The sequence below is a fragment of the Xiphophorus hellerii genome, chromosome 10 (assembly GCF_003331165.1).
Source record: "Xiphophorus hellerii strain 12219 chromosome 10, Xiphophorus_hellerii-4.1, whole genome shotgun sequence".
NCBI classification, from domain to species: Eukaryota; Metazoa; Chordata; class Actinopteri; order Cyprinodontiformes; family Poeciliidae; genus Xiphophorus; species Xiphophorus hellerii.
In genome coordinates, this window is record NC_045681.1 from 17374879 (window position 1) to 17386028 (window position 11150).

At 41.5% G+C, this 11150-nt stretch overlaps 1 protein-coding gene across 5 annotated transcripts; it reads left to right on the forward strand.

Annotated features, from left to right (window-relative positions):
* Positions 1-266: 266 nt before the first annotated feature.
* LOC116727729 (prolyl 4-hydroxylase subunit alpha-1-like) lies at positions 267-11068 on the forward strand. 5 transcript variants are annotated; one of them, XM_032575348.1, is made up of 16 exons: positions 270-619; positions 1383-1469; positions 1558-1654; positions 1796-1947; positions 2815-2952; positions 3042-3296; positions 4090-4280; positions 4359-4535; positions 4775-4845; positions 5186-5251; positions 6494-6593; positions 6721-6774; positions 7622-7687; positions 7788-7856; positions 7938-8034; positions 8520-11068. In XM_032575348.1, exons 2-16 carry the CDS (start codon positions 1385-1387, stop codon positions 8588-8590), a joined length of 1689 nt encoding a protein of 562 aa, XP_032431239.1. In that variant the 5' UTR covers positions 270-619; positions 1383-1384; the 3' UTR covers positions 8591-11068. The 5 variants fall into 5 exon arrangements, with proteins under 5 accessions (XP_032431238.1, XP_032431239.1, XP_032431237.1 ...); XM_032575346.1 differs by lacking the exon at positions 4775-4845 and having other exon boundaries at positions 5181-5251; XM_032575344.1 differs by lacking the exon at positions 5186-5251 and having other exon boundaries at positions 286-619.
* Positions 11069-11150: the final 82 nt, after the last annotated feature.

An 11150-nucleotide genomic window follows, 5' to 3' on the forward strand; every position in this document is an offset into this window, starting at 1 on the left:
AATCTAAAATAAAACCAGCCATTTGGTGAAACTTAATATGCAATACCTGGAATGTGTATTCGGGTGCATTTAAATGCCGGATATTTACTCGGAGGAAACTTTAGCTTACGGTAACGATAGAAACGGTGCCGTGGGGGTGTTTGAACTGAAACTCTAAATATTTCTACCCGAATAGTGATAGCAAGAAGTAACCCGGTGTGTCTAAAGTTCATAAATAAGTCCGTCAGTTTGTCTTTGAGGCAGGAACAGCTGGGGATTCCCACAGAGGAAGGAGCAGAGGCAGCTCCAGTCCACCAGGTGGCGGTAGAACACTGGGTTTACCGCTGTGTGGAAAGGAAGAACAGGATGAGGTTCGTTTCCAGTCAGCTGGACGTCCTGAGAAAATCTCTGGGATTTAGTTAGTTTCATTCGCTCCACATTTTCCGATTCACGGTCCAGACAGCACGAGTTAGCCGTTGCCATAGAGCCGAACCGGGCGGCTTCGTTCGAACCGGTTCTGAACAGCATTTGGAACTGGAGCAGACTGACTGGTTCAGAATCCAGAACGTTCTTTCCTGCTCAGAAACACCAGCCGTTTTGGTCCCGTTTAGATGTGCAGTTTCTCAAACTTCCTGTTCAGGTGAGAGTTCTGGACAGGTGAGTCAGGTTCAGGTGAGGTCCAAAGAGGACTGGAAGTGAAACCAGAACCCAAGTACTGTTTAATCTGCAGCTCAGAGACGGAGAAACTGAACATAAGTTTGAAAAAAATTGTCCTGTTGATGGTTTTATTTGTTTTGGATCTATTAAATAGTAAAACACGTATAATATAATGATTTATCCCCACAAATTGATAAATATTTCGAGGGTTAATTTCCAAATATTGTGATTATTGTGGCTTAAAGCTAACAAAATATTAGGGGGTTTTTTTGTTTTGTTTTTTTTTCAAACATTTTTTAGATTACATTAGAATAATAAAAAATATTTAAAATATTTCACGGTCTGCATAATAATTGACAAGACTGATTACTTAACATTTGTCATTGAGATCCTCTTCAAATTGGGCATGTTGCAACAGAGGGAGAAAAAGCGCCGTATCCAAGCATAATCACGGAAAGTTAAGTGGAAGGGAAAACTGTATCCAGTATGAGAATTACAACTGAAATATTAATTACGGGGTTATGCAAGACCTTAAAGTCTTGAATTTAATCACTTTATTTAAAACTTTCAAAAAGACTCAAGTAAACTTTCTGTACTGGTTTGTCAAAGCTACCAGACAGACTTTATGTTTCAGTCGTTCTGGATGTAGTTTGTCTTCTTTAGCTGAACCCTGATCCTGAGGCAGAACCTGGATCCAACTCCCAACCCCGAGTTCGTTCTAACTAGTTCCTGTGCATTATCTGCAGACATGGCGAAGCTCCGTCACTGCTGCACGGTCCTCTTGCTCCTCTTCACTTCCGTCTCGGCTCACAGTGACTTCTTCACTTCCATCGGTGAGTTCCTCCTTCCTCAAAAGGTCCAACTGTGTCTTTCTCCTCAAGTTAACTGTGTTTATTTTTTTGTTTTGTTTTTTTCCCTCAGGACACATGACGGACCTTCTGTTCGTGGAGAGGGACCTGGTGTCTTCGCTGAAGGACTACGTCAGCGCAGAGGAGGACAAACTGCAGCGAATCAAGCGGTGAGGTTTCTGTCCGAGATGTACGGCTCACAGTTCTTTTTCTTTTACCTCTAGCGTTGTTGGAATGTGAAGTAAGCCATTCTGGGAAAGCCACGACTCCATACGTCTCATTCGCCAGTGTGTGTTTGTGTGTGTCTTCAGGTGGGCGGACAGGCTGGACGCGCTCTCGACTGCCGGTTCTCAGGATCCCGAGGGTTTCCTGGGTCACCCGGTGAACGCCTTCAAACTGATAAAGAGGCTCAACACGGAGTGGGCGGAGCTAGAGAGCCTGGTGCTGACTGACGTGTCGGATGGTGAACACACACACACACACACACACACACACACTTTTCTCTCCGTCTTCCTTTGAACACAACATTATTGTCCTGCAAACTTTGAGTAATCGATTATTCTTTGGATTACTTTGACGATTAATCCAATAAAAAATGAATTGGCAATGAAAAAGTCAGCAAATTTGTCATTCAATCAATTAGGCCTTTTTATACAGTATTAAAAATGCTAATAAATAATTCAATTCCTGTTTTAAATAAGAAAATAAACATCTTATTTTATTTTCTACTGTGTATTGTAGTGCAGTAACGTATTCCATTTATAGCACAGCCCGTTCTGCTTGACTTAACACCAATACAGCGTACGGTTGAGCTGTCGATTATTTTTTGGGATTAACAAATTAATAATTGGATAGCAAGACATGTTTAATAGATTATTTTACCAAAATTGAATCAGGTGAAGCTAAAACTCTGCCACTTGAGGAATTCTGGGTCAAACATATTTACAGATAGTTTTTTTTTATGTTAAATGCAAAAATGTTTATATTTGTGTACGGTTTTGACTTAATTACAGCTGTGAGTGTGTTATTCTTTCAGCAAATGGCCCATTTTGAGTCTGTATGCACTCCAGGTAATGGTTAATAGGTTACTAAATTAGTTGATCGATTAATCCTGAATAATTGTTTCAGCCCAATTTTGCTTTGGATTTTAATCCTGTATAAGATATTAATTTTATTTTTAATTATGTTCCCCTCAGGTCTCTGTGTGTATTTAATCTATTTTTACTCATGTCGTTCAGTCTTAATTCTTCTTTAATTCAGTATTTTGTTCAGTGTTGGCTATAATGGATAAAGAAAAAGAGCTTTAGCTACTTTTCTGTTTTTCTTCCAGCGTTTGTCTCCAACCTCACCATCCAGAGGCAACACTTCCCCAACGACGACGACCAGACCGGAGCGGCGAAAGCTCTGATGAGGCTCCAGGACACCTACAAACTGGACACAGAGACCATCTCCAGCGGACGGCTGCTGGGTCAGCTGATTTCGGGTCACAGCTGGAAAAACCGGTGACTCGTTCGCAGCTTTGTGGTGATAGCGACTCTCTGGTTTCCTGTATCTCAGGCTCGTCTTCGGTGGCCACGACGAGCAGCGTCCTGACCATGGAAGACTGCTACGACCTGGGAAAGGTGGCGTATTCCGACGTGGATTATTACCACACGGAGCTGTGGATGGCCCAGGCCTTAAAGCAGCTGGAGCAGGGGGAGGAGTCCAGCGTCGTGGACGCCATCGCCATCCTGGACTACCTGAGCTACTCCGTCTACCAGCAGGGCGAGCTGGAGAGAGCGCTTGCGTTCACCAAGAAACTTCTAGAACTCGGTTGGTTAGCACCAGAACTGCTGCGAGCTTTAAGGTTACATAATGCGGATAAAATTCATCAGAAATCTGATATGAAAGATATGAAATCTGCACTTTTTACTCAAAAATGTCTGTTAATCATTTCTAATATTAAAAATGTGATTTATTTCACACATATATTAAAGGGGCAGTATTTTGTCTTTTCCAGGTACATATTGCCATTTTATAGCACAATCAGGCAAATATGTTGGCGTCAATTGTTATAAAAAATGCCATATTTATCAAATATGACTTAAAAGAAATTTGACTTGAGGAATTTAATGCCCTAAAATTGGGGATCTGTCTCTTTAAAAACTCCAGGTCTTTCTGAAACTCCGCCTTCAGGAAGTCAACACAACAGCGCTCCTCTATTAACATTATAACAAGATGTGAAGCTCAGAAAAGTCAATTTTACATAATACTGCCCTTTTAAAAAGTTCGTTTTTACATGTAAAGGAGTATTAATAAAATAGCTATAGTTAAAAATTTATTAATTTCATTAGTATAACATGATATTTATTGAATAACTAATTCCTTAATAAAGTCGTGGTTTTAGTCTTAGTTTTAAAAATGTGGTCGCTTTACATATTGATAAGAAAGACATTAAAGTCATATAAAGTAAGCAAAAACATGTAAAACCTAATATATTTAAGATAATAACTAAAGGAAGCACGGTATAATTATTTATTACGGTGTGTAATAGATTTAAACTGGTTATTTATGTTTTGCAAAATGCATAAAGGCTGGCGCTAAAATTCTGGTTCTGTCCCGTTAGACCCGTCACACCAGCGGGCCAACGGGAACCTGAAGTACTTTGAGTACCAGCTGTCCAAACAGAAGAAGCTGGAGGTCGACGACAACGACGAGGAGCAGAGGATGTGGAAGGAGAACCGAGGTCGCCGTGACGACTACCTGCCAGAGAGGAAGCAGTACGAGAAGCTGTGTCGGGGCGAAGGCGTCCGGATGGTGAGCCGACCAAAACTCAACGCTCTCCTTCGTGTCGACAGGGAGGATTCCTTTCACTTTCTCCCTTCTTCCCGTCAGACTCCCCGCAGGCAGAGCCGCCTCTTCTGTCGCTACTACGACAACGGCCGGCACCCCAGGTTCGTAATAGGACCGCTAAAGCAGGAGGACGAGTGGGACAGCCCTCACATCGTCCGTTACCACGACATCGTGTCGGAAAGAGACATGGAGAAGGTGAAGGAGCTGGCCAAACCCAGGGTGAGAAGATGCTTACCGATTTACACCGCCCGTCTGTTTGCTCCAACTTGAATCCAAACGCATTCCAGGGGACAGAATGTAAAAAAAAAAATCAAGGATTATAAATACTGTAGCTCCTTGTTTGGTAAAAACAAAAAACAAACGCCAGACAGACTAGCAGGTTTTTACAGGCAGATTACTCAGAGAAGCAGGGAGTGGGTCTGTGTCTCCCTGTAACTCTGGGCCGGTTGGCTTCACAGCTCCGACGAGCCACCATCTCCAACCCCACCACCGGCGTCCTGGAAACGGCCCAGTACCGCATCAGTAAGAGGTAACGGACGTCCTTCTCTCTGTGTCGCCTTCCTTCCTGCTGTCCTGGCTGATGTCAAAACTCAGAAGGTTCCTCTCACTGTGACCTACAGTCAGAGTACCCCCCATCGCCCCAAAAAAAGAAGAAGAAATCCACATCAGGGAGTGGATGTTTGTCGTTTTTAGCTGGTTCAGGCGTTTCGACCGCTTCCGGCTAGGTTAGAGTTTAGCTCCTGCCAAGAAGGAAGCCGAGCGGCGGGTAGTGATCTGCCTCTTCCTGTCTCTGTCCTTGTCTCTGTTGCCATCTTTTTCCTCTGTCTTCATCTCTGTGATGATGCAACCTGATGGCCGGATCAGCTCAGACGGGCCACGGTGCATGACCCTCAGACAGGCACACTGACCACAGCTCATTACAGAGTCTCTAAGAGGTAAGAAGAACCAGAGACTGGGGAAGCTCTGGGTTCTAGAGAGACCAGGAGGAGGTGCTGATCCAAACGTCGTACTTCTGTGTTAACACATACAGTACTTACCCCTCCGTACTGAGCAGCCAGAACATTATGACCACCTGACCTGTCTCCTCGTGGACTTCTCTGAAGATTTTTTTTTTCAGTGAGGCTCGCCGATTTTTATTTTATTTCTTTTTTTCCAGAACCAGATCCAATTTTAATCGTTTTTTTCCTCTTTGCTTTCTTTTCTGAAAAACGAAATTATAAACAGAAAATAGCAGCTCGTACTAGAGTCATCGTCTCTATTGTATGACGCAGTACTAAGCTCAGTAAGCGCTCGGCTACTAAATTAACAGAATAGAGTCGTAGTCTTAACAGAATACATACACAATTTTACCAAAAAAGTGTTACAATTTTGAGGGGAAAAAATCTTAGAGTCCACCTCAGGCCGTGTGTTTTTCTTCGAAAGAGCCGATAATAATTTGATGCCGATGTGTCAAAAGGTAAAGTATTTCCTTATCTGTACAACCAGTGCTGAACAAGATGCTCAACGTGCCTCATAAACGACTGTATTTAAAAAAAAAAATATCATGACTTTATTCTTGTAATCCAAAAAAAATATTAAAAAATTGTAGCCTGGCTTTACTATTCCATCATAGAGTTCACCTGAATTCAAAGTCTAAATAAATAGAATCTGTAAAAACACACTTGTCAAAAAAGATGGACGCCCTGGGCTGGTTAACATCACTTTGTACTATCGGGGAGAGAAAATAAATCCAGATATTTCAAAAATTAAATCTATAAAACAAAAAATTTTATTAATAGCTAGAATTAATTTATTGGCCAGTCTGTAGTGATTCTGTCAGTTAACACTCAGTTTCCTCACTTTTCTCTTTCCTTCTTATAACCATGATGTTCTCATTTCTTTTGCCTGAACTTGACCTTTTCTGTTACTAAAATGTGTATCAGATTTGGGAAGCTCACCCCACCCCCACCCCGCCCCCACTGACAGGTGGTCATAATGTAACGCCCGACTGATGGTCTGTACATGAACAGACGTTTGAAATGTGTGACTCTTCGGCCCCGTTGGGTGCTGCCGTCCCAAGTTTAATCCACGTCCATCCCTTCCCTGCTAACGCCTCCGCTTGCCGTTATCTCCTCATCACTGTCCAGACGCTCCGTCCACACTCACCTCTCTCCGTCTCTGTGTCTTCCGTCTGTCAGCGCCTGGCTCGGAGCGTACGAGCATCCCGTCGTGGATAAAATCAACCGGAGGATCGAGGACATCACGGGGCTGGACGTCAGCACGGCCGAGGACCTGCAGGTAGCGGCTCGCCTGTCGGATTCAGAAACACCTGAATCATCCGTTCAGAGCTTCTTGTGTTTCCTTCAGACCGTTTTCAGAACTTCACAGGGACATAAACAGCCGTGTGCTCGTGTGTTTCCTGCAGGTGGCCAACTACGGAGTAGGAGGGCAGTATGAACCTCATTTCGACTTCGGACGGGTAAATAAACGTGGACTCTCTGTCCTCTTAGGGACTCTTCCACAGCGGCTGGAAATTAAACATTGACAACAGGAGAATCAGAAGTTATTTATTGATCAGTTTTTGTTTGTCTGCAGGATCTATTATTTTTATTATTATTAAAACTTTCTATTTCCAAAATCTAGCCAACCTTCCAGAGTTTCAAGTTGAATCGTGGAAAATAAATACAAGTTACAATGAAAGAAGTCCGATTTTTAAGTTTTCTTCTTATTAAAAACAATAACAATACAAATTTCAAAAATTGCAAACAGATGTAATACTTGTTTATTTTTTTCTTTTTAAATTAACCACAAATTGAATCACTGTATTTAATTTTTTTTAATTTTATTTAGTCAGTGCTTGAATGCATTCTTAGTATTCCTTTTTTCCCCATTTTAATAATAATCATTATTATTACAACATATTTAAAACATAACATTGGGTACACTGTATGCCATTTACACTTTAATCCAAATGGATATGTTTTGTTTTCCGTTGGTTCACTGATGCTTCTTTTAAGAGGATATTATCTGATCTCTTGATTTATTCAGAAGAATCACAAATTTAATAGAAAACTGTTGAGTACAGGTGAACATCTAAACTGCTTTAAAATCTGAGCTCAGTAAAAAGAAAATTGGCAAATATTTTCTTTCATCGCCAACCTGTGGATGTACGTGTGAACAGAAACTCCCAGCTCGTGGCTAGCAGCAGCTCAGCTTTCTTAGTTTGTTTGACCACTAAGAAATGTCGACTTATTCCCACCTGTTTGGCTGCAGGTCACTGACCAGTAGAGATCCGACCGTGTCAACGTTCCCTGTCTGTGTTGCAGAAAGATGAGCCGGACGCGTTCGAGGAGTTGGGAACCGGGAACCGGATCGCCACCTGGCTGCTCTACGTCAGTCCTTTGCTCGGTTTTCCGTGAAGCCGTCGTTTCTGTTTTAGTCCTCACCCTCTCAGACTCTCTCAGCTGACCGTCTTCTTCCTTCCCGCTGCAGATGAGCGACGTGCAGGCAGGGGGCGCCACTGTCTTCACCGACATCGGTGCTGCTGTTCAACCGAAAAAGGTGAGTTGATACGCCATCTGCTGGTTAATCGTACATTTCTTCGCCTTGACCTGCTGGGGTCGTGTGACCATGCCGCTGCAGGGCTCGGCGGTGTTTTGGTTCAACCTGTATCCCAGTGGAGAGGGGGACTACAGGACCCGACACGCCGCCTGCCCGGTACTGCTGGGAAACAAGTGGGGTGAGTTCTGCCTCATCCCCAAAAACGCCCCCCCCCAGCTACGTTTCAGTGGTCCATATAATTGCTCAAATTGGAATTATGAAAATAGATTCGTATTTATTTTCGAATAAATACGGTAGCGGTTTTTTACATGCCTTTTCAAAATAACTTTTTTTGCTAAACAATTTTTGAGCTAGAATGAGGTGGTTCTTTGGTAAAACTGCAATTGAAACACTATTTTCACATCACGAGTCATATGATCAACAACTGGATGTTACTACTGGCGGAAAAGACGAAGAAGATGACAGAAAATGGTAGGAGGATAATGGCGCGGCATGTTTTTTAATTACTTGTGGCGTGAACTAACTTATTCACGCGTGATTTTAATTGCGTTTCTAAAAAAAAAATGGAAACGCAGCACATGCAGAACTGTGTTTTTTCGACATTAGCGGAATGATGTCTGTCTGAATAAACGTCCACACGCTCAGGCAAACTTTCTCCTGCAGTTTCCAACAAATGGATGCACGAACGGGGACAGGAGTTCAGAAGGCGCTGCGACCTTCACTGGACCGACTGACGCTCGTTTATCTTCTCCTCATCCCGTTCTTCTGGCTCTTACTGAGAAACGGAACGCTTCTCCTCTGATCTGATGCTTTTTACTTTATTCAGTGTGTGTGTGTATGTGTGTGTGAATAGATCAGGGAGCTGCTGCCTTAATGCATGTTCAGGTTTCAGCTGGTCCTCAGGTGTGTCTGGGACAAAGAACGCCGAGAGCTTTCCTGTCTGTCGGGCGTAGCTGAAGGTTTGAATTCAGCCAGAGCATGAGAATCGAGCCGAAACAGACAGTGTGTGTTCTGTTTATACAGCTCCCATTCGCAACTGATGTCATTTGAAGGCATTTTTCTTAACAGTCAGATTCAAATTACATGCAGAAATGTGTCATTAAATCAATCCAGTCCAATCCAAACATGCGTTAAAATTAATTTCGTCAATACAAAAACGTTTTGGCACAAGATGCTTTGTTAAATGAATCAAGTTGCTGAATGTTTTTTTTTTTTTTTACTTGTGTCACAGGGCACTGCTAATGCTAGTTAAAGTGTATTAAGGGTTGTAATTAACTTAAGAACATTATCATGGATCAGCCTCATGTGAATTTAGTGTGGGAACTCGTTCAACTTCCCTGGTAGCAGGTGGCCGATGTTGGACATGGGTGCTATTCTCACCTTGACCACCAGATGTCGGTAATTGAGACACACTGACCCTTTAATGCCAGAACAAGTAAAATAATATCCCGTCTGCTCAGAGCTGATAGATAGTTGGACACAAAATTGCTCCATTTGGGATAAATAAGAAAACATTTGGAATTTCCGAGTGCACCTTCAATCTAACGGACAGCAGGGGGCGACTCCTCTATTTGTGACTCCAGAGGCAGAACATTGAGGGTTCCTGCTCGGCGTTCTTTGTTCTCTACGTCAGACACTGAACAAATCACTAACTCCAGACAGAAACACTCGTTTGCCTCCTGTTACTCCTTTAACTCCTCAACTTCTGTGACTGTTACCTTGACAACCACTCCAGAGTAAGTACAGAACCTCTCAGCTCATTGATGATGTGCTTACCTCAGACATTTTAGTTACTGTTTTTGATGAAAAAACTACATAATGCAACGGGCAGAGTGAGAGCAGTGAATGGGTTAAGCTGCGCCCACTGCTCACCAACAATTTGCACACTCCTCATTGAATAAATAGTAAACTTTAAAACAACCAATAGGAATTTTATTAGGGGTTTTATAGATCGGTATTTATAATGTTGGTGTGTGTTAATTGACTGTTTCTGACTGTATCTCATCTTCTGGTGCTTTACTTAGGATGTTTGTGATCTAAAGAAGTTTTGAATCATGTTAGTGCGCCAGTCAGTGAAAAACATTTCCCCCACATTTACCCACCCATTGTTATGACCAGTGACGCTCCTGTTTTCCACCAGTTCAGCCTGCAGGTCAGTGACTCTGCAGGAACAGATAAAAAAAAAAACCTTATCACTTGAGTTCTGATTACACTAAAGATAAGGTGCTGATGTTGTATGATCCAACAAAAAGAAATGTAAGAATTCCAATTTTTGGCACTCTGAAAATGTTTGTTTTTTTCAACATCATTTCAAATGACCCTGTTTGATTTTTATCTTTCCATATTATTACTTATTAAGTCAGTTTGAGTGAAAACATTCCTGATTTGGTCTATATATTAAGCATCCTTTGCTTCTGACTGGCCCATTTACTATTCAGGCTTTCTTTCAGTAGTTCAAATTTAAGACCTTTTAGAAGGAAATTTAAGTCCTATAGCTCCTCAGAAATATCCAAATTTTGTCCAGCCAACTGCCAATAAATTACTATATATAGCTAGCTAGCTAGAAAGGGTTATGCTAGCAGTGAGTTACCAGTAACCTTACTGGCCCAGCAAAAAAAAAAAAAAAGGAATATAGGAAATAAATAGTCCTGCTAAGACAGCATTTAAGACATTTGATTCATGTATTTAAGGCTTACTTACTTTTTTTAAAATGAATTTAAGACATTTTAAAGGCCTTAATTTTCCTTTGTAAAAGATAGCACTATTAGCAAACTTGCCATACTGGTTGTTTTATGGGAACTTTAATACCAGAATACACCAAGTTAACCCTGTGAAGCAACTACAGATCAGGTGTGTGTAAGTGCTTGTTATGATTTTATTTTATATTTTTTATCATCCAAGTGATTTTACAAGAAAAATCTGTGATCCTTTTTGTGTATCTATGAGAGAACTGTGATGTAAAGATGATGTTGATAACGTAATGATAATGTTCAACATGAAGTGATGAGAATAAAGTATACATTTCTGCAGAAACACAGATAGGAGGCTTCATCTCATTTGTTGCAGGTAAAGCCATGTATGCATAGATAGAAATAATGTCTACTATGATTTAATCTACTCTATAGTAGGTCTGGTTGTCTGTTTAATGTTCTCCTTGCCTGGTCTGTCAGTATTTTGTGCTGGTTTACCACATAAAATCCTGATAAAATATATTAAAGTGTTTCTTTCCATGTTTTTAAAGCATGTTTTGAGCTTTTTTTGTAAGCTCAAAAACTCTTGTAATTACTTCTGGGG